This window comes from Budorcas taxicolor, chromosome 10 (genome assembly GCF_023091745.1).
Source record: "Budorcas taxicolor isolate Tak-1 chromosome 10, Takin1.1, whole genome shotgun sequence".
In the NCBI taxonomy this organism is placed as follows: Eukaryota; Metazoa; Chordata; class Mammalia; order Artiodactyla; family Bovidae; genus Budorcas; species Budorcas taxicolor.
The window spans coordinates 87,202,727-87,223,721 of NC_068919.1; the positions used below are offsets into that span (position 1 = coordinate 87,202,727).

Genomic DNA, 20,995 nt, shown 5'->3' on the forward strand with positions numbered 1-20,995 from the left:
GGTGGAGCAGGTCTTATACACACACACACACACACACACACACACACACTCACACACACACACACACACACTCACACTCACACACACACACAGAGGTGTTGTGTTGTTCTCTTGACCTGAAATGCTCTCCTTTTTAATCCTAATCTATTCACATTCAATTGCAGGGGTTGTATCAGCCAGGGACCAGTCCTACCTGTAATTTATTTTATTAAAAAATATTTATTTATTTAAAATTTTTATTTAATTATTGGCTGCACCACACAGCATGTGGAATCTAGACCCCTGACCAGGGACTGAACCTGTGTCCTGTGCATTGGAAGGCTGAATCCCAATCACTGGGGCACCCAGGGAAGTCCCAATAATTATGTATTTGGCTGCGCTGGGTCTTAACTGCAGCACGTGAGATCTTTCAGTTGTGGTATATGGGATCTGGTTCCCCGACGAGGGATTGAACCCAGGCCCCTTGCGTGGGAATCTTGGAGTCTCAGCCACTGGGCCACCAGAGACGTCCCCATATTTGTAATTTAAATGTCAAAACGTATTAATTAGGAAAGGTAGTTAACTCCTAAAGCAGTAGTAGGAGAATCTAAGGCGACAGAGGTAGTAAGTGCGTAAAGCACCTGCTCCCGCTAGGATCAGGGTGGTGAGCAAGAACAGACCTGAAGTCTTGACTGGGGCCCTCCAAGGCCGGGATCCCAGGCTGCCCTGGAGACAAGGAGGCATGGGCCCTGTCACAGCCTGCCCTGTGGCAGAGAGATTTGTAGAGGACGACCTAGAACTAGTGTGTGGGAGCTGCCTGCTGGGCGGTCAGAGCACTTGCTGGAGTGTATGGGCCTGAGCTGGTCCACAGAAGGGGCCCACTAGGTAGTGAGGGTGGGCTGGTCCATGAGGGCCACCGGAGGGGTCCCCCTCAAACCCCTGTCCCACTGGCTGATGAGCTGGAAGCCGCCCAGTGGGGATGGTAGGGCGCCTCCTTGTGCCGCTGCGGTCTTGCAGTGTCCACTCCCGCCCCCCAGCCCCGCTGTTGACCAAGCCTAATAGTGACCCATCAGACCCAGGAGAAATGGCACAGGGTCACTGCAGTATCACAGCATGTGGCAAGGAAGGGTGGGTTGGCAGGGCCTAAGGATAGCCTCCGAGTGCCTGGGGTCCAGGGCATCCCTTTGCTATAGATGGAGTGGGTAGGTGGGCTCCCTGGCTGCTGGGACCAGGGTATTTGGGGCTGCAGTATTCTCTTTTTAAGTCTTAAGGGAACAGTTTTCTATGCGGTTCACTTGGCAACTAATCATGTAGAATCTTTGAACGTTTCTTCCGTCTTTGTTGCCTACCGTTATTTAACTCTTCACCTGGTTTCTTGCCTCCAACACTCTCTTAATTATGTCAGCATCCTTCGTAGCACTTGAGAGCATCAGTTCAGTTCAGTCGCTCAGTCGTGCCCGACTCTCTGCAACCCCATGAATCGCAGCACGCCAGGCCTCCCTGTCCATCACCATCTCCCAGAGTTCACTCAAACTCACGTCCATTGAGTCGGTGATGCCATCCAGCCATCTCATCCTCTGTTGTCCCCTTCTCCTCCTGCCCCCAATCCCTCCCAGCATCAGAGTCTTTTCCAATGAGTCAACTCTTCGCATGAGGTGGCCAAAGTACTGGAGTTTCAGCTTTAGCATCATTCCTTCCAAAGAAATCCCAGGGCTGATCTCCTTTAGAATGGACTGGTTGGATCTCCTTGCAGTCCAAGGGACTCTCAAGAGTCTTCTCCAACATCACAGTTCAAAAGCATCAATTCTTCGGCACTCAGCGTTCTTCACAGTCCAACTCTCGCATAAGTCCATCATAAATATTCACTCTCCTGGTTGACTTATGGGAGGAAGAGGGTACCAGGTTCCCACAGAGCCCTGGGCCTCCCTTGTCTTCTGTTTGTGCCCGTGGCTCCATCCTGCTCAGGAACTATAGCTCCAGAAAGGCAGGACCCTCAAAATTCCAAGATCCTCAGCAGAGTTGGGGTGGTGACTGGGGATGTGCAGCCTGGGGGTGCGTGGGGGCCACATCCCACTCCAGAGGGATAGGTGGGCATCAGGCGGTGAGTTAAGGCTGGCCTGTCTTGTACCGCCTGGCCTGCTGCCCACTCTATGTGCCTAATGCCCCACTGTAAAGTTTTCTTCCAGTTAACAGGAGACCCCTGCTAAACTCAGACCCCTGCTGAGTTAAAGAGCCCTAGGATTGAAGTGCTTTCTAGACCTTCCTTTGCCATTTATTAGCTTTTTCTTTATAATCAAAACATCTGAGTTTCTTATCCTTAAAGATACCTGTACTTGCCTCCCTAAATTGCTGGAAGGATTAAAAAAATAATGACTTCAGCATCTTTGAAAATTGTAGACCTCTAAACAAACAGACAGTATCATTAGTATGGCTGAGGGTGGGTGGCAAATGTGTGAACTTAGCATATCCTTGAATGAATTATAAGTGGATCAGAACTGGTTGAAAACCTTACACATGCTTGTTTCCGTGGGAGTGGGACTCAGACCAGGTAAGTTTTGAAGGAAAGGCGATCAGAAGTGTCGGGCCACGTTGGGCCGTGTCTGGAGGCTGGCTGCAGTTGGAGGTTGAAATTGACTGGTCTGGGTATCAGAAGACTGAAGGTGAATGATGGTGTGTGTATGTGTGTGTGTGTGTACCAGGAGACTGAAGGTGAATGATGGTGTGTGTGTGTGTACCAGGAGACTGAAGGTGAATGATGGAGTGTCTGTGTGTGTGTGTACCAGGAGACTGAAGGTGAATGATGGGGGGTGTGTGTGTACCAGGAGACTGAAGGTGAATGATGGGATCTGTGTGTGTGTGTACCAGGAGACTGAAGGTGAATGATGGAGTGTCTGTGTGTGTGTACCAGGAGACTGAAGGTGAATGATGGGGTGTGTGTGTGTGTACCAGGAGACTGAAGGTGAATGATGGAGTGTCTGTGTGTGTGTGTACCAGGAGACTGAAGGTGAATGATGGGGGGGGTGTGTGTGTACCAGGAGACTGAAGGTGAATGATGGGGTGTGTGTGTGTGTACCAGGAGACTGAAGGTGAATGATGGGGTGTGTGTGTGTGTACCAGGAGACTGAAGGTGAATGATGGGGGGTGTGTGTGTGTGTACCAGGAGACTGAAGGTGAATGATGGGATCTGTGTGTGTGTGTACCAGGAGACTGAAGGTGAATGATGGAGTGTCTGTGTGTGTGTACCAGGAGACTAAAGGTGAATGATGGGGGGTGTGTGTGTGTGTACCAGGAGACTGAAGGTGAATGATGGGGGGTGTGTGTGTGTACCAGGAGACTGAAGGTGATTGATGGTGTGTGTGCACATGCACATACAGGTGCACTGGGGGGTGAAGCAGGGTGTCCAAGCAGAGCGAGCAGGAAAAGAGAAGAGCGCCCAGTGGGCAGTGAGCACTCACGCCTTTCTGGCCCCCTCTGTCTCCCTGCAGGTGCACCTCCGCTCTGCCAGGCGCCTCTGTGAGCTCTGCTGTGCCAACCGGGGCACGTTCATCAAGGTGGGCCAGCACCTGGGGGCTCTGGACTACCTGCTGCCGGAGGAGTACACCAGCACGCTGAAGGTGCTACACAGCCAGGCCCCGCAGAGCAGCATGAAGGAAGTCCGCCAGGTCATCCGCGAGGACCTGGGCAAAGAGGTACCCGCCTCTACTTGGAGGGGTGGGTCCCTTCCTGTACAGTGTGTTTCCAGAAAGACCCTGCAGAGTTCTTGGCTTGGCCCCAGGCCCTGGGGATCCAACAGAGGTGGGGAGCATGGAAACTTTCAGTGTGAAATCAGGGAGGTTAGAAGAAATGTGAGTGGCCCTCAGTAAAAAATATTACTTGGACCATATAAAATAGTTGATATGTTTAGACTGTTTTTGACCTGTAACCTAGTACAATTCATATACCCCAATCTAACAGTTGCTGTCAGTTGTTGAGAGTTTACTAGGTGCTCCAAACTCTGTTGTTTCCCACATGTTATTTCATTTAGTCCTTATGACAAACCTACAAGACACGTACTATCAATAAGCCTGTTTGGTGGATGAGGGATGGAGGCTTAGAGTGATCAGGTAAAGCGTCCAAGGGGACTGTTAGTACATGGTTCCGGTGCCCTGCTCTATCAGTGAGCTGTCCTAATCATTCAATGCAGTGACTTCCGGGACATCACTGGGCCTCTGCTTGATTTCCTCCAGTGACAGGAAGCTTATTCTTTTAAGGGCTGCCTGATGTGGTCTGTTCTATTCTCAGTCATTTCTAATTATAATAAGTGCTTCCTCCTAAGGGCTGATGCCTGCTTCCTCAAACGTTCCTGATCTTCATTCTGACCCTGGAGCCACAGACAAAGGGGCTGAGGGCCATTCTGTACGTGGCCCTGGTCATGCTCCTTTGGACTCACGCCAGTGACCTGCGGGATGTGTGGAACCCAGACTGGGCCCAGTGGTGTGGATCCCTGTTGGCCTGATCCGCTCATCGTGATTCTGGGGCGGGGGTGGTTGGAACAGCCATCTGCAAGGATCTACAGAGCAGGCCCAGGCTTACAGACTATGTGTTAGAATTTCATGGTACCTACGAGAACTCTGTTCAGTAAAGCTTTTCTCTCTTCACCTATTACTACATTTGAAATTCTCCTTTTTTAAAGAAATTATTTGTATTTCTTTTTTCCCTTTCTTAATTAAAAAAAATTTTTTTTTTGGTCTATGAAGTAGAGCATATGGGATCTTAGTTCCCTAACCAGGGATCAAACCCATACCCTCTGCATTAGAAGTATGGAGTGTTAGCCCCTGGTCCACCAGGTAAGTCCCAGCAGTTCTCCTGTTAGAGAGAGAATCCTTTGGATCTTCTAGGATTTTTCTGAGCAAAATAATCTTAAATGTCAAGCCTAGATCAGCTGACACCTTTCCTGAAATTATTTTATTACCTCTGATACTTCCCAATTTCCCCAAATAAAATCTTTAGCTGAGCTTTCGAGGTCCACCCCGTCCACTTTCAGCTTGCCATGGTCTCCATCTGCCTGGACTCTCTTTACCCCACCCTCTCCCTGTCAGTCATTCCTTGTGTTCCTAGGCCACTGGCTCATCTGTCTGTCTATCTACCAAATGCCAGGCACTGTGCCAGATGCTGGGGGTCCTGGCCAAATCCCAGGTCTCCCGTGAAGTCTTCTCTGACCCTCTGCACACCTTTGCTCCCTCCGCTTGTGCTTCTCGTGGGTTGGTTAGTTGTGTCTAGGTGGTTTCACCACAAGTTGTGAAGTCTGGGGATGAACACCACGGTGGTCCTTTTATTCCTGTCTGCAGTTCCAGAATAGTACATGGTGTGTCGGGGGCGCGGGTGTTTGTTTAATGAACCAATGACTGATCGGTGACAGTTTCTTTCGGCCAGTGCGAGCCAGGCAGAGAGTTGGGGCAGAGGTTCATAAAGCTCAGTTCCGTTCCTGCTGATCTGCGTGCAGTTGGCCCTGACTGTCGGTCCCTTAATGTAGAGCTGGCATCACATGCCTGGCATCCCTCCAGAGATGTCCCACTCTTCACTGATGGCCTGGCCTGGCCTGGCCCCATTATCTGACTCTCGGGGAGAGGGGTGGGCACTGGATCACACAGGAGGGCTCCTTTCTTCTGGGTCCTGGTGCCCACAAGTTTTTTTTGTTTGTGCCCTCCAAGAGCCTGTCTCCCCAGTCCTGTGTAAGTTCTGTAATCGAATCCCACTGGCCTCCGAAGTCAAATTCCCTGGGGGTTCTCAGTCCCTTTGGCCAGATCCCCAGGTTGGGAAATCTGCTGTAGGTCCTAGAACTTTCTCAGCAGCGTGAGAATTTATTTGGTATAATGGTTCTGAGCATAGACACCTCTGTGGCCTTACTTCCTATGGAGGAACATCTCCTCCAAGGGGATGGGGCGGGGGTGGAAGATTGAGTGAAGAGCAGACCTGATTTAGGGCTGAGTCAGGAGCAGGCCACAGGCTGGGCAGAGCGGGGTGAGGACGGCGGGGCCGCAGGCCGAGGGGACGGCAGCGGCGTGGCTCAGCCCTCGCGTGTCCGTGCTTCTTGCGAAGACGGTTGGCCTCCTGCTTCCTACAGCATTGAGGCACCCCCAGATGAACACTAAATAAGTCACTGTAATAGCAGTGTGAAGTGCACCATTGCTGGGCACTGTGGCAGCTCAGCGGGGGCGGAGGCAGAGAGAGAAGGCAGCAGCTTAACCCTTGGAGCTGGAGGGGGAGGTGAGAGCAGGGCAGCGGCTTTCTTCCAGGCCAGGGTGGAGCGAGACGGGAAGCTCAGGGCATCAGCAGTCATGGTGTGCCCGCCCACCCAGCCGGCTGCAGGGTGTCTGGGGTTGGGAGACGCTGCCTGCTTCTTCACGGCCCCTTGTCTTAGCAACCCCCCAGCCAAGCCATCCTGAGCATGGTGGCCTGTGTCTCCTGCCCCAGAGCTGATCTTGAGCCAGCTGAGAGGGAGACTAATGTCAAGGCCATGGTTTGGAGGGGGCGCCCCTCCTGGCTGGGAAGCTCAGAAGCCTCGAGGTTCTTACCCCGGCACAGACACGCAGTCAAAGTCTTGCCTCACCCCTTCCTCCCCCTCTCTCCAGGGAGGATGGCATTTGTTCCCGGTGACACACTTTTTCAGCGTGTGGGAAGCAGGGTAGGTGGGTGTGGGGGAGTCAGGGCGGGGAAAGTCACTCACTCTGCCCTTCCCTCCTCCCCCAGCCCCTCCCCTGATGTTTCTTGGGGGGCAGCCCTCCCCGCCACCTCCCCCTCCGCCCACCCAGGAAGATGTTTGAGCCGGTACCACGCCTGCCGCGGGACCCTCCATTTCATCCCTGGTTCCAGGAGCGGTTAAAGGAAGCCGAGTCTGCCGTGCATCACTGTCTTCTTTCTAGGTGCGAGTCCTCGGGTGGACCCTGAGGTCACTTGGAGCTCAAAGGCTGCACGCGTGTTCAGTTGCTCGGTTGCTCTTTGCGGCCCCGCCAGGCTCCTCTGTCCGTGGTTTTTCCAGGCAAGACTACTTAAGTGGGTTGCCATTTCCTTTTCCAGGGGGGTCTTCCCGACCCAGGGATGGAACCCGTGTCTCCTGCATTGGCAGGTGGATTCTTTACCACTGAGCCACCAGGGAAGCCCCAAAGATCGGTCACGTGGCTGCCCCTAAATCTCACACCCACGAGAGGAGGGGGGTGGCCAGAGAGGAGCTGGAGGCTGCTGTGCCCCAGCCTGCCCTGACTGGCTCTGTGTCTGCCTCGTGAGCAGAGCCCTTAGCGCTCTCAGACTGATCCCTGTCCCTGGGGGATAGGGCTGGCCCTGAGGGGAGGTCCCCAGCGTGGGGCGTGAGGTGAGGATGCAGCTCTTCTGGACTCCGTGATGTACGTTTGGTGTTAGATCAGTTCACATCCCTGGACAGCAGGCAGTGCCGTCAGTGTCGAGGTAAGGGCAGGTGAAGTGATCCTATTCCCGGCGTAGGGACTGGCCTCTTTCGGGAGGTGGGGTGCTGCTAGTGGGGGGACCATGTAGCTAAGGGATAGCACGTGAGGGGTGGGACGAGGCCTCAGATCTTCGGATCTGGCCAGTGCTTTGTCTCCCCTGTAGCAGAACTTCTGTTTGGCAGAAACCCTTAAGGAATCACTTTTTTGTGTCTGTGCCTTAGGAGTTTCTATCATTACCAAAAAGAAGCTTAATTTTTTCCTTTTATTTTGAATGTTAGGCTTATGTATTGCACAATAGGTTGAGCAGTCAGCAGTCAGAGCTCTAGGAGGTGGAGTCATTGCTGCTGTCTGCAAAGTGACTTGGATCTGGAGTGGGTTTGGGGTTGGTCTCGGCCTTGGTCTCCTGACAGCCCTTGGGGAGGCGGGTCCAGGCGCAGTGCTGATCCTGACCAGCAGATGGCGCCTGAGCTTGAGCGTCAGGGAGGGCTGTTGAAGTCCTTCGGTCCTTCCTTACGGAGGGGAGCCCTGACGGCTGGATGAGACTCTGGTTCTTTCTACTCCTGGGCGTGGTCCCTGCTGTGGAGCTAGCCTGGGCTGACAGCTCTGCACCCTGAAGGGGGCAGACGCAAGCTTAAGTTACGAGACTGTTGACCACTCTGGGTCTCAGGAGCTCTTGGCGCTATGCTGGAGGACCTGGCCGGATTCTCCGTGCTGACCACCATGGCATCCTACAGCTTCTTCATTTGGAGTAGGAGTTCTCTAAGGCCCCTGTAGGCTCTAACAGCATTCAGTTCTGTGGTTCAACACCTTTTCCTTCACTATCCTATATATATATATATATATTTTTTTTTTCATTCTGTCTGTTGTCTAAACAGCTGGTACTTAGGGGGAAAGGTACAGAGCTGGAAGTTGTAGCTACAGGCAAAGTGGGTAAAACCTTCCTTCTGGCCTGTGTAGTCTAGGGTCATCAGGAGGTACACCCATTGCTGTAATACCTGGTCCTGTGGGGAGAGGGGAGAGATGGCGGGGGAGAGAGAGATTACATTTGGGTGGGTGGAAGCTTTCTGAAGCCCGTGGTGTCTCATCTAGGTTCTCAAGGATGGGTGGGGTTGGGGGAGGTGGAGGTTGGAGGAAGGGGTCACCAGTTAATGAACTGGGCCGAAGATGCAGGCAGTGGAAAGCAGTAAATGCAGGGAGGGAGTGCTTGGTGAATAGTCTTGTTGATTGGTAGAGGCAGTTCAGGCTGGTGACTAGAGCGGCCGAGGTGTAAAGCGGGGCTGAGGTTACGTTACGAAAGGTCTTTGGATGTTCTTTTCATAAGGTGAGCCTGAAATAGGAGGGCTTGGAGAGGGACTCAACAAAGAGGGATGGAGTGGAGCTGAATTGCCTTAGTAACATGGGAGATGAGGTCATCTTTCACGGGTTGGGGAGGTGAGGCTGGAGGTTTGACGTGGGCGGAGAGCTTGGGGACAGGAGTTACAGTGGGACTCAGGAAGAGGTAAGGGAATTCTCAGCTGCACTGGTACAGTTATCTTTGGTTGCACACACACACACACACACACACACACACACACACACACACACACATCCCTCCCCAGTCCCGGAACACACATGGACAAGTCCAGTCTGCTTATAATACATTTCAGTGAGTGATCCAGTTTCTTCTGTTGTCCTGGAACATAGCTGTATCAGATGATGTTCTTTCCAACTCTGGAACTCGATGAAAAAATGGAAGTAAATGAGTTCAGGGGCCGGAGCTCAGAAACACCTTTTGAGGGGCCATGTTTGTGCTGGTGCTGAAGGCTTGGGGTTTGGCTTCTGTCCTCCGAAACACATTTTATCAGTCTTTTCTCCCCTGAGCTTCTGTGGGGTGGGGTTTCTAGACTTGACCCGATTTTGTAACCCCCTCGTGGCACCCAGGGACAAGTGCTCAAGTGTTTCTGAGAGACCATCTGACCCGAGTGGCTGTGAGAATGCAGACGAGAACCACTGCAATTCAGTTGGGAAAACGCACCCCTCATTGTTTCACACGCACCTACAGATATAGGTGGAGGGTGGCGTTTCAGGTGTCAGCAAAAGTTCAGAAAGGAGAGAAGGAATCCCTGCTCCCAAGAACATCATTCGTTTATCGAGCTTGGTGGGGGTGGCAGAGAGAAGGCCCTGCTGACAGGAGGAGCAGCGGAGGCAAAAGCAGACGGGGAGGTGAGGGCAGAGCGCTCTTGGCCCGTGTGAGAGGTTCCTGGTGAGCGGAGCCCCAGGTGGGCACAGCGCAGAGACTGGGGCTGGGGCTCGGGCGGGCTCGGCGCCGGGGGAGGGGACTTGCAGAGGGAGTGGCCAACTCTGGGGTGACCCTTATCATTTCTGCACGTTTGCACACACGACCTCTGCTGGCGTGCGGAGAACTTTGTGAGAACGAGGACAAGGCACCCCAGCTGGGTCTTGCTTTCACGTGGCCATCAGACTCTTATATTGAGCCTTTGAGGTGGGCAGGAGCCAGAAACTGCCTGTTGACTTTATTGGCCTCATGACCAGGACTTCCTGGTGGCTCAGATGATAAAGCGTTTGCCTACAATGTGGGAGACCTGGGTTCAATCCCTGGGTTGGGAAGATCTCCTGGAGAAGGCAATGGCAACGCACTCCAGCATTCTTGCCTGGAAAATCCCATGGACAGGGGAGCCTGGTAGGCTGCAGTCCATGGGGTTGCAAAGATTCGGATACGAGTGAGCAACCTCACGACCTCAGATGAGCAACTTATCTTCTCTGTCCCTCAGGTTCCTCTTTAGTACAATGGAGTTAATAATGGTACCTTGCCTCCTCGGCTTGCTGCAGGGATGAAATGAATCAGTGAACGTGGAGCATGGAGCCCACGCCTGGCACAGAGCAGGCGGCCAGCAAACATTAGCCACCATTCCTGTGTTGAGCTGGATGCTTTTGGTGTGTGAGGAACCAAGGTCCTGAGGGACTTGAAACGGTGGAGTTGGGTCTTTAACCATGTTTTCTGATACAAGATTATGGTTCTCTGTCCCTGATGCTATTTTGCTAGAAGAATCGGCCTTTCCCTCCCTCTCCCCTCCCATTGGTACCCAGTGTTCCATCTACTGGCCAGCCGCAGCCCTCACTGGTAGAAGCCTCCCGCAGGCTGCCTTGGAGCCTGTCCCCCAGGCTTCTTGAGAGCCTCCCTCCGCCCTGGGAGGCTGCCAGCGGCTCACTGGGCACTTTCCTGAGGCTACTCAGCAGCGCCTGCGGTGTGGTCTTGGACTGACTCCACAGATGAGATAGAGCCATGGGTGCCGGGGGTCAGGTTGCTGGTGGCTGTGTTGTGTCTAGTGATAGCTGACGGTGAACGATGTTGGATTCGCGATCTCCGAAGAAGAAGATTTAGCTTCGGGACCAGGGACCAGGCTTGATCACTCCAGAGCTTTTGTGTAGCAGAGTTTTATTAAAGTGAAAAAGGGACAGAGAAAGCTTCTGACACAGACATCGGAAGGGGGGCGTGCCCCCCTCGCTAATGTGAGCAAGGGAGCTATATCCTTTTTTAATTGGTTATTACAGTAAATCAAAAGAATTTTACCAGACCCACTCCCACACTTATATTTTAGGATAACAGGGTTAGAACTTAACAATCGAAAGATCCTACCAGACCCACTCCCATAATATACATTCTAAGATATCAGGCTGAGCGCCGAAGAATTGATGCTTTTGAACTGTGGTGTTGGAAAAAACTCTTGAGAGTCCCTTGGACTGCAAGGTGATCCAACCAGTTCATCCTAAAGGAGATCAGTCCTGAGTGTTCATTGGAAGGACTGATGTTGAAGCTGAAACTCCAATACTTTGGCCACCTGATGTGCAGAGCTGACTCATTTGAAAAGATCCTGATGCTGGGAAAGATTGAGGGCAGGAGGAGGAGGGAACGACAGAGGATGAGATGGTTGGATGGCATCACCGACTCAATGGACATGGGTTTGAGTAAACTCCGGGAGTTAGTGATGGACAGGGAGGTCTGGTGTGCTGCAGTCCATGTGGTCACAAAGAGTCAGACACAACTGAGAGACTGAACTGAGCTGACTGAAGAGATCAGGATTAGTCAGAAGGTTTTCAGGAAGGAGAAACTATCCTCAAGCAGGATACATTGTTATATAATCCCTAGTACAGAGTTTAAACTGAGTTGTGTAATCATCAGTTCCAGGCTTAAAGAAGAAAAACTGTTTTATGTGACTCAGACTAAGGAATGTATAGGAAAAAAAAAAAGTGTGTCCTTTCCTCCTCCTTGAGAGCCCCAGACCCCTCTCTCCTCCTCAGGGACCCCGGACTTCTCATCAACCTGCCTAGGAGTTGACTCTCTCACTAGGACCCCTTGTGCCCGCCTCACCTGAAGGATGGCAGCTGGACTCAACTTCCCTTGTCCTGGAGGAGTTGGGTATGGGATGAGTGATGAACATGCCCTTGGTTGAACTGGGGCTGGAGAACAGCGTAGGGGACAGGCTGCAGGGGAATTGCGCCTGCCCTGGGGCCTGTGAAAGCTTTCCTCCTCGATGACAGCCGCCTCTGTAGTCCCGTGTTCCCCGCTGCCTTCTTTCCAAGGCCGACCCAACTCCTCCCTGTGTGTCTCTGACTTCCCTCATACTTTTGATGGAGCTCTCCTCTGCGTCAGCCCCTGGGGGTCCCCGCCCTCGGGGTTGGGGGGCTCCTGCCTGGTTCTCATACACCCCGGCTCAGGGCCGGGCCAGGGTGGGCTCGCCCTTTATACCACCCCTAGGGCTGCCCTGCTGGCCTGGAGCTGGGGAACACGTCGAGGGCTTCAGCTGTCTGTAGACCTGCTTCTCTTGGTCTTCTGCATAGCCTTGGAGTTTGTTTTGGCGTCTGGTTCCTTGTCTCCCCAGACAGCGCCCCGCCTCCCCCCGGCTACGGCCGGAATGTTCTGGGAGGGGAGCAGAAGGCGCTGGAGTGCGGGCAGGACCGGGTGTGCCGAGGGGGAGACGACCCTCCCCGCCGCCTTGGGCTCCTCCAGCCTTCCCAGCAGCTCTCAATAAAAACACGTTTATATTAAAAAACATAATGAAAAATAGAAAAACATTTTTCCCCCGAATAATGCCGAACATCCAAAGGAGATTTTTATCAATTATGGGAGAGAGAGTTGGGCCATAAAATGGTAATTTAACGAGCGGGAGATGGATGGCGGGCAGCGTGCCTGTCAGCGGACGGATGCCCTTAGTCCCGGGGACCGAGGCACCGCCTGCTCTCCCGCCGGTGCTGGGCCGGCCCCGGGCCCGCGGCCCTCCCCTGGGCGGGGGCGCCCGTCCGCCTCGGTGGGCCCCTCCCGCCTGTGCACCGAGGCCCCGGCAGCGGGGCGCCTCCCCGCGCCCACGTCCTCCGTCCTCCGCAGCCTCACACAGGCGCCCTGACTGCTCGGCCAGCCTCTGCTCCTGAGGCCCGCCCTCTCGGCCCTCCGTGGTCCTCAGGCTTTCTCCTCCTCCAAGCTCCCACTCTCACCACCACCGCCGCCGCTGCGACAACAGCAACACCACACACACACACAGACACGTAGACACACACACATAGACACAGATGGGCACACACACAGAGACATGTAGACAGACACGCACAGACACAGATGAACACACACAGATGGATACACACAGAGACACAGATGGACACACAGACATGCAGACACACACAGAGACACACGCACAGATGGACACACAGAAACATGCAGACACACACACATAGACACAGATGGACACACACAGACACACACCCAGATGGACACACACAGAGACACAGATGGACACACAGACATGCAGACACACAGATGGACACACAGAGAAACATGCAGACACACACAGACACGGACACACACAGACACACACATTGACATACGCACAGATGGACACACAGACACAGACACAGACACACACACACAGTGTGGATGCCTTTGACACACACAGATGGACACAGACAGACATGCACACACACTGTGAGTGCCTGTCAGGCATTGCTTTAAACTTTCACACGGATCAACTCATTTCTCACTAGAACCCTCTGAGATGGGTACTGGTATCACTCACTTCACAGCTGGGAAACCAAGGCACAGCGTCTGCTGAAGTGGTCCCCCGGGCCTCCCCAGGTACCCCCCCAGTCAGGATTAATGGCTCTTTGTGTTTCCCCCCTCCGTTGCTGCTCTTAGGCAGTTGTCTGTTGTGTTAAGATTGGTTGCCTCCCCATTTTGAATCCCTAGTGGGGCCTAGTGTGGGCTCTGCACATAGTAAGTGTTGTAATGTGGTTGGGTTGACTTCTGAGCTTTCAGATGCCCCTGTCCCCTTGAACAGGCTGGCCTTCTCTTTCAGCCTGGTGGTCTGGTTGTCTCAGAGGGCAGTTTATGTTCCCGGGATGGCAGGTCCCTTCCCCCTCGTCTTGGGGTTTCCTCAGGACGCTGTCCATGCCCAGCACACAGAAGGTGCTTAACAATGGGTTATAACATGTGCCGAGACACTCCATTGGAGGCAGGGCATCATGGCTCGGGGTTGCGGGGCCTGGGGTTCTCAGGGAGACCAGCTCAGCCCGCCTCGGTCTTGGTCCCACTGTCCCCTGGGACGTTCCTGTACAAGCCTGTAGAGTGCTGTATGAGGGTGTGTCTGAGGCTATTTGAATGATGGGCTGATGGGAGGCCAGGGTTTGGCTTCTAGAAGGAGCAAAATGATCATTTCTGAGGCAGCATGGCATAAAGGTTAATAAAACAGGCTCTGGATTCAGCAGGCCTTGCCCAGACCCTGAATCTATCATATTCTCACTGTATTGTTAGTTCTTTCTTTTTAAAAAAAAATCTATTTATTTCATTCATTTATTTGGCTGCACCTAGTCTTAGTTGCAGCATGCGGGATCTAGTTCCCTGACCAGGGATGGAACCTGGGTCCCCTGCGTTGGGAGCTCAGAGTCTTAGCCCTAGGCCCACCAGGGAAGTCCCTCATTGGTTTTTTTTTTTTTTTCCCCTGAGCTTTAGTTTCCTCATCTGTAAACAGGAATGATAATAGAACCTTTGCATTAATAGGGCTGTGACGAGGATTGAAAGCTAGACCATCTAACGTGCAGCACCCAGCTTATCGTGAGTCCCAGAAGCTGTTAGCTGTGGTTGTCGTGTGTGGGGTGGAGCACCCAGCCTCTCACCTGGGTGCTCGGATCTTCCTGGGGTTTGACAAATGCTGTATCTTCTCATTGAGCCCTCACTGACCAGAGGCAGCGGTTAACAGATAACAGCGGTTATCCCAGAGTGTCACTAACTCATGGGTTATATGGGTTTTGAAATCATCTTGTCCAAGCCTGTTTTTTTTTTTTTTTGCAGGTGAGGAAACTGAAGCTCAGAGACGGGAAGTAGCTTGCCCAGAGTGGCACAGCTGCTTGGTGGTAAAGGCAGGAGTGGAACCCAGGTCTCCCGACCCCTGACCCAGGGCTCATCCTCCTGGACTCTCTGTTCGGGGCTGGAAGCTTTGTGCCCGGAAGGAGGGGGCTGGCATGGGAAACAAGGCCATTCTTGTTCTCAGTAAAACCCAGAGGGCCTCAGGTAGCTTCCACCCGGCTTGGGACTGTGGAGTACCCTGTGGACTTCGAGGAGGCTGGACGTCCCTAAGTTCACCCCCCAAGGGGATAAGATTCTGTTCTTTGTATCCTTCCGTCAGCCCCATCTGTGGTTTGAGGCGATTCTACCCGTTTGCTCACCAGTTCGCCCTCAGCCCACAGGCCAGGCTTGGGGTGGTCCCCGTCCCTGGCATCTGGCATGTAGGGATGCCCACATCCTCTGCTGAGCTGCCGTGCCCAAGCTGTTCTGTGAAGAGAGAGCCTCAGCTCATGGTGGCCCCACTCACGGCCTGATACTTTGCTTGCTCAGAAAATACAGGTTTGTTGAGTGACTGATAAGCTCTTAGCTCTGTGTCAGCGCTATGGAGGATACAGAAAGTGTCAAAGCCACATCCCTCCTTCCCACACCCCCAAAACCAGGCAGACAGAACACTCCACAGGGGGCGTAATTAGAGAAGAATGAAGTGCTCAGCTGTGGGGCTGATGCAGGAGAAATGCAGGGCTCAGTTGGTAAAGAATCTGTCTGCAATGCAGGAAACCCCAGTTCGATTCCTGGGTCAGGAAGATCTGCTGGAGAAGGGATAGGCTACCCACTCCAGAATTCTTAGGCTTCCCTTGTGGCTCAGCTGGTAAAGAATCCCCCTGCAGTGTGCAAGACCTGGGTTTGATTCCTGGGGTTGGGAAGATCCCTGGAGAAGGGATAGGCTACCCACTCCAGAATTCTTAGGCTTCCCTTGTGGCTCAGCTGGTAAAGAATCTGCCTGCAATGCAGGAGGATCTGGTTCGATCCCTGGGTTAGGAAGATCCCCTGGAGAAGGGAAAGGCTACCCACTTCAGTATTCTGGGCTGGAGAATTCCATGGACTGTACAGGGTCGCAAAGAGTCAGACGCGACTGAGCGGCTTTCACTTTTCGCTTTGTGGGGCAAGTTCAGAAGGGGGTTCTTGAATGCAGGGGGCCGTGAACTGGCCCTCAGAGGATGAGGAAGATTTAAGGAGGGAGATATCAGAGCACGAGAAGCTGGGCAGTGCGGTGGCCAGGGCTGACCGCAGCTTGTTTCCCACTGAGAGCAGGCCAGGAGGGCTGGAATGACAGGGAGCTTGGCTGAGGGTCTGTTAGTTTGCAACAGCTGTTGTAATGAAGTACCACAGGTCAGGTGGCTTATGCAACAGAAATCTGTTGTCATATAGTTCTGGTGGCTGGAAGTCCAAGATCCCAGCGTCAGCAGGATGGCTCACCTGTGGGCGTCAGGGAGGCCCTGTTGCATGCTGTGGGTTTCCTTGACTTATAGAAGCATCACCCCGATTTCTGCCTCACCCTCACCTGGCCTTCTCCGTGTGTGTGTGTGTGTGTGTGTGTGTGTGTGTGTGTGTATCTCTGTGTCTGAATTTCCAGTTTTCATAAATGCAGTCCTGTTGGATCAGGGGGCCAGCCTGTGCCACCATGATCTCATCTCAACTAATTACATCTGCAAGGACCTTGTTTGCAAGCCAGTTCGTGTCCTAAGTGCTGGAGGCTAACACATGGATATTTGGACACAAATCAATTCATTATGGGTCATGTGTTGGCTGTGAGGATCAGAATCCCAACTTGAACTAGCGGAGGCAGAAAGGCAGATGCTTGGCTCATGGAACCACATCTTAGCAAGAGTTGGAGTGAAACTGTGCCTTCCGGGCCCGGACTCTCCTCTCTGTCTCTCAACTTCTTCCTGACCTTCATGACCCTCATGAGTGAAGGTCAGCTCCACTCATGGTTCCCTCCATGACCACTGGCCACCAGCCTCTCTTGGCCTCACCTCTTCCCAGCTGTGGCCCCAGGAGAGACTCTCTGCCCCCTTCTAGTTTCACTTTACAAAATAAAGTGTTCCCCATCATCCCCCTCCCCAGCTCAGGTCTATCTGGAACCTCAGACTGTGAGATGAAATTTTGCAGATGTAAGCAGGCAACCTGAGATGAGTTTATACTGGCTTAAGGTGGGCTGCAGTGACTGGTTTGTTCTCCTAAGAAGGCCATGAGACAGTGGGAGCAGAGATCTGAGTGATGTAATGATGATGAACTGAGAGCCTCAGAAGATTGTGGGATGCCAGCAGAAACCAAGAAGATACAAGAAAGCATTCTCCCTTAGAACCTGCAGAGGGAATGCAGGCCTGCCATCACCTTGATTCCAGGCTTCTAGTCCCCAGAACCGTGAAACAATACATTCGTATTGTTCTAAGACCCCCAGTCAGTAGTGATTTGGTGTGGTAGTCCTAGGAAGCAAACACAGCATCCGTTCCGTACAGACCAGTCACTGTGATCAGAAGTGGTGGGTCTGTGAGATGTCACTCCCCCCGCCCCCACTCAAACCCCAATACAGTTGGGGTTGGGTGGAAGGGGCAAGGCACACAAAGGCATCAAGAAGAGGGGAAGACCAACAGAACCAGAGATGTTCATGTCAGTGGATGATAATGGTAGTTTCTGTGTATTTGGTGGTTGCTATGCAAATAGCTGTGAAAAGAAGAGAGGCGAAAAACAAAGGAGAAAAGGAAAGATATAAGCATCTGAATGCAGAGTTCCAAAGAACAGCAAGAAGAGATAAGAAATCCTTCTTCAGCGATCAATGCAAAGAAATAGAGGAAAACAACAGAATGGGAAAGACTAGAGATCTCTTCAAGAAAATTAGAGATACCAAGGGAACATTTCATGCAAAGATGGGCTCGATAAAGGACAGAAATGGTATGGCCCTAACAGAAGCAGAAGATATTAAGAAGAGGTGGCAAGAATACACGGAAGAAGTGTACAAAAAAGATCTTCACGACCCAGATAATCATGATGGTGTGATCACTCATCTAGAGCCAGACATCCTGGAATGTGAAGTCATGTGGGCCTTAGAAAGCATCACTACGAACAAAGCCAGTAGAGGTGATGGAATTCCAGTTGAGCTCTTTCAAATCCTGAAAGATGATGCTGTGAAAGTGCTGCACTCAATATGCTAACAAATTTGGAAAACTCAGCAGTGGCCACAGGACTGGAAAAGGTCAGTTTTCATTCTAATCCCAAAGAAAGGCAATGCCAAAGAATGCTCAAACTACCGCACCATTGCACTCATCTCACACGCTAGTAAAGGAATGCTCAAAATTCTCCAAGCCAGGGTTCAGCAATATGCGAACCGTGAACTTCCTGATGTTCAAGCTGGTTTTCGAAAAGGCAGAGGAACCAGAGATCAAATTGCCAACATCCACCGGATCATGGAAAAAGCAAGGGAGTTCCAGAAAAACATGTATTTCTGCTTTATTGAGTATGCCAAAGCCTTTAACTGTGTGGATCACAATAAACTGTGAAAAATTCTGAAAGAGATGGGAATACCAGACCACCTGACCTGCCTCTTGAGAAATCTGTATGCAGGTCAGGAAGCAACAGTTAGAACTGGATATGGAACAACAGACTGGTTCCAAATAGGAAAAGGAGTATGTCAAGGCTGTATATTGTCACCCTGCTTATTTCACTTATATGCAGAGTACATCATGAGAAACACTGGACTGTAAGAAACACAAGCTGGAATCAATATTGCTGGGAGAAATATCAATAACCTCAGATATGCAGATGACATCACCCTTATGGCAGAAAGTGAAGAGGAACTAAAAAGCTTCTTGATGAAAGTGAAAGTGGAGAGCGAAAAAGTTGGCTTAAAGCTCTACATTCAGAAAACGAAGATCATGGCCTCTGGTCCCATCACTTCTTGGGAAATAGATGGGGAAACAGTGGAAACAGTGTCAGACTTTATTTTTGGGGGCTCCAAAATCACTGCAGATGGTTATTGCAGCCATGAAATTAAAAGACGCTTACTCCTTGGAAGGAAAGTTATGACCAACCTAGACAGCATATTCAAAAGCAAAGACATTACTTTGCCGACTAAGGTCCGTCTAGTCAAGGCTATGGTTTTTCCAGTGGTCATGTATGGATGTGAGAGTTGGACTGTGAAGAAGGCTGAGTGCCGAAGAATTGATGCATTTGAACTGTGGTGTTGGAGACGACTCTTGAGAGTCCCTTGGACTGCAAGGAGATCCAGCCAGTCCATTCTGAAGGAGATCAGCCCTGGGATTTCTTTGGAAGGAATGATGCTAAAGCTGAAACTCCAGTACTTTGGCCACCTCATGCAAAGAGTTGACTCATTGGAAAAGACTCTGATGCTGGGAGGGATTGGGGGCAGGAGGAGAAGGGGACGACAGAGGATGAGATGGCTGGATGGCATCACGGACTCAATGGTCGTGAGTCTGAGTGAACTCCGGGTGATGGTGATGGACAGGGAGGCCTGGCATGCTGCGATTCATGGGGTTGCAAAGAGTCGGACACGACTGAGTGACTGAACTGAATTGATGCAGTACACCTTGGATGGATGTTTTATCGGTTTTGTTTCTAACCCTTACAGTCATCCTGCAAGGATGGAAGGTTTTACCATTCCAGTTTTGCATATGAGGCCGCAGAGGCCCTAGGAGGTTGAGAAACAGCCAGAGTCACAAAGCTAAAGGAAGCGGAGGCAGGTTTTGAACTCTGTTGCCTAAGGCCCCACCCCTCCTGCCTTCTAGCTGCTAGCCCTGCAGAGGAGCTGGTTCCTGGAGGGCATTAGAATAGGTGTTAGGGTGGGCTTGGATATGTACGCTTCAGGGAGTGACCCCAGGTTCCAGCTCTTAAGAGTAATGTTACATCAAATCAGCTAAGTGTGTGTGTGTGTGTGTGTGTGTGTGTGTGTGTGTGCACGCATGTGCATGCGTGGATGCGTATGCACATGTGTTATGCAAGCTCCCATGACTAATGAAAAAAACATTTCAGGCAGAGTCAGTCAACAGTGCAAGATGGATGGAGTGGCCCAAGGCAGGAACCTTGGGAAGGGGTGGGGAGGGGACTCTGTCCATCATTCACGTCTGGCAGAGGTGAACTCTCCCTGATGTTTAGTCGCTCAGTCATGTCTGACTCCTTGCGACCCCACGGACTCTAGCCCGCCAGACTCCTCTGTCCATGAAATCCTCCAGGCAAGAATACTGGAGTGGTTGCCATTCCCTTTTCCAGGGGATCTTCCTGACCCAGGGATCGAACCTGTGTCTCCTGCATTGGTAGGTGGATTCTTTACTGCTGAGCCACCAGCCTTTTTTAGCTGTCTCCTGGGGCTGAGGCGGGGCCACGTTCTTCCCTCACCATCCCATCCTCCTGCAGCTCCGAGCGAGTGCCCTCAGCTGAACAGTGAGTCAGATGGCTACAGGCCAGAGGATGAGTGCCATAGTCTCTGCCCTTGAAGGAGCTGCCTGGACAGCTGACACCCCATGTCCTCTGGGACTGCTGGAGGGACTGCAGGGCCCTCATCTCCTTGAATGAAACTGTGGCCTTTTGTCCCCTTCCTGTGGAAAGTGGGTCTCTACTTGCATCTGTCAGGGCTGGGATTGGTGGTACGGGCAAGGTGGATGTGATTGCAGTAGTTTCTGTCTCCATGTGAGCCTGACAACTGTCTTTACTGGTGATAGCCAGTGTAGAAGCAATGGTTCGGAGGAGTCCCAGGTTCTGCCCCATCCTACAGAGAACATAAATGCCAACTTTGGCCCCGTGCTAATGGCATGAGAGGTGCTCATCCTGGTTGGGGGCTCCCAGAAGATGAAGAAATGGGTTCCAGGGGAAGTGGTTTTGGGGAAGCTTAGATGCTTGGGCTTCCCAGGTGGTTTAGTGGTAAAGAATCCACCTGTCAAGAAGGAAGTACAGGTTCAATCCCTGGGTCAGGAAGATCCCCTAGAGAAGGAAGTGGCAACCTCACTCCAGTATTCTTGCCTGGAGAATTCCATGGACAGGCGAGCCTGGTGGGCTATAGTCCATGGGGTCGCAGAAGGGTTGGACACAACTGAGTGATTAAGCAACAAGAACAAACAGCGGGTGCTCCCAGTAGGGAAGTGGGAATGTGGTCCAGGGTAGAGAAGGCAGCCGTGGCTGTGTGCTCTTAAACCAGCTGCCACGGTGGGTGAATGAAGGTTAACTCTGTGGGGAGACT

At 52.1% G+C, this 20,995-nt stretch overlaps 1 protein-coding gene across 1 annotated transcript in view; it reads left to right on the plus strand.

The window, feature by feature from the left end:
• The window catches only part of ADCK1 (aarF domain containing kinase 1), a 143,590-nt gene that overhangs the window by 65,100 nt on the left and 57,495 nt on the right, over positions 1-20,995 (plus strand). Inside the window, exon 4 of the mRNA XM_052646781.1 lies at positions 3,465-3,668. Within this exon, the coding sequence (XP_052502741.1) occupies positions 3,465-3,668 (204 nt within the window). The remainder of the gene's footprint in view (positions 1-3,464; positions 3,669-20,995) is intronic.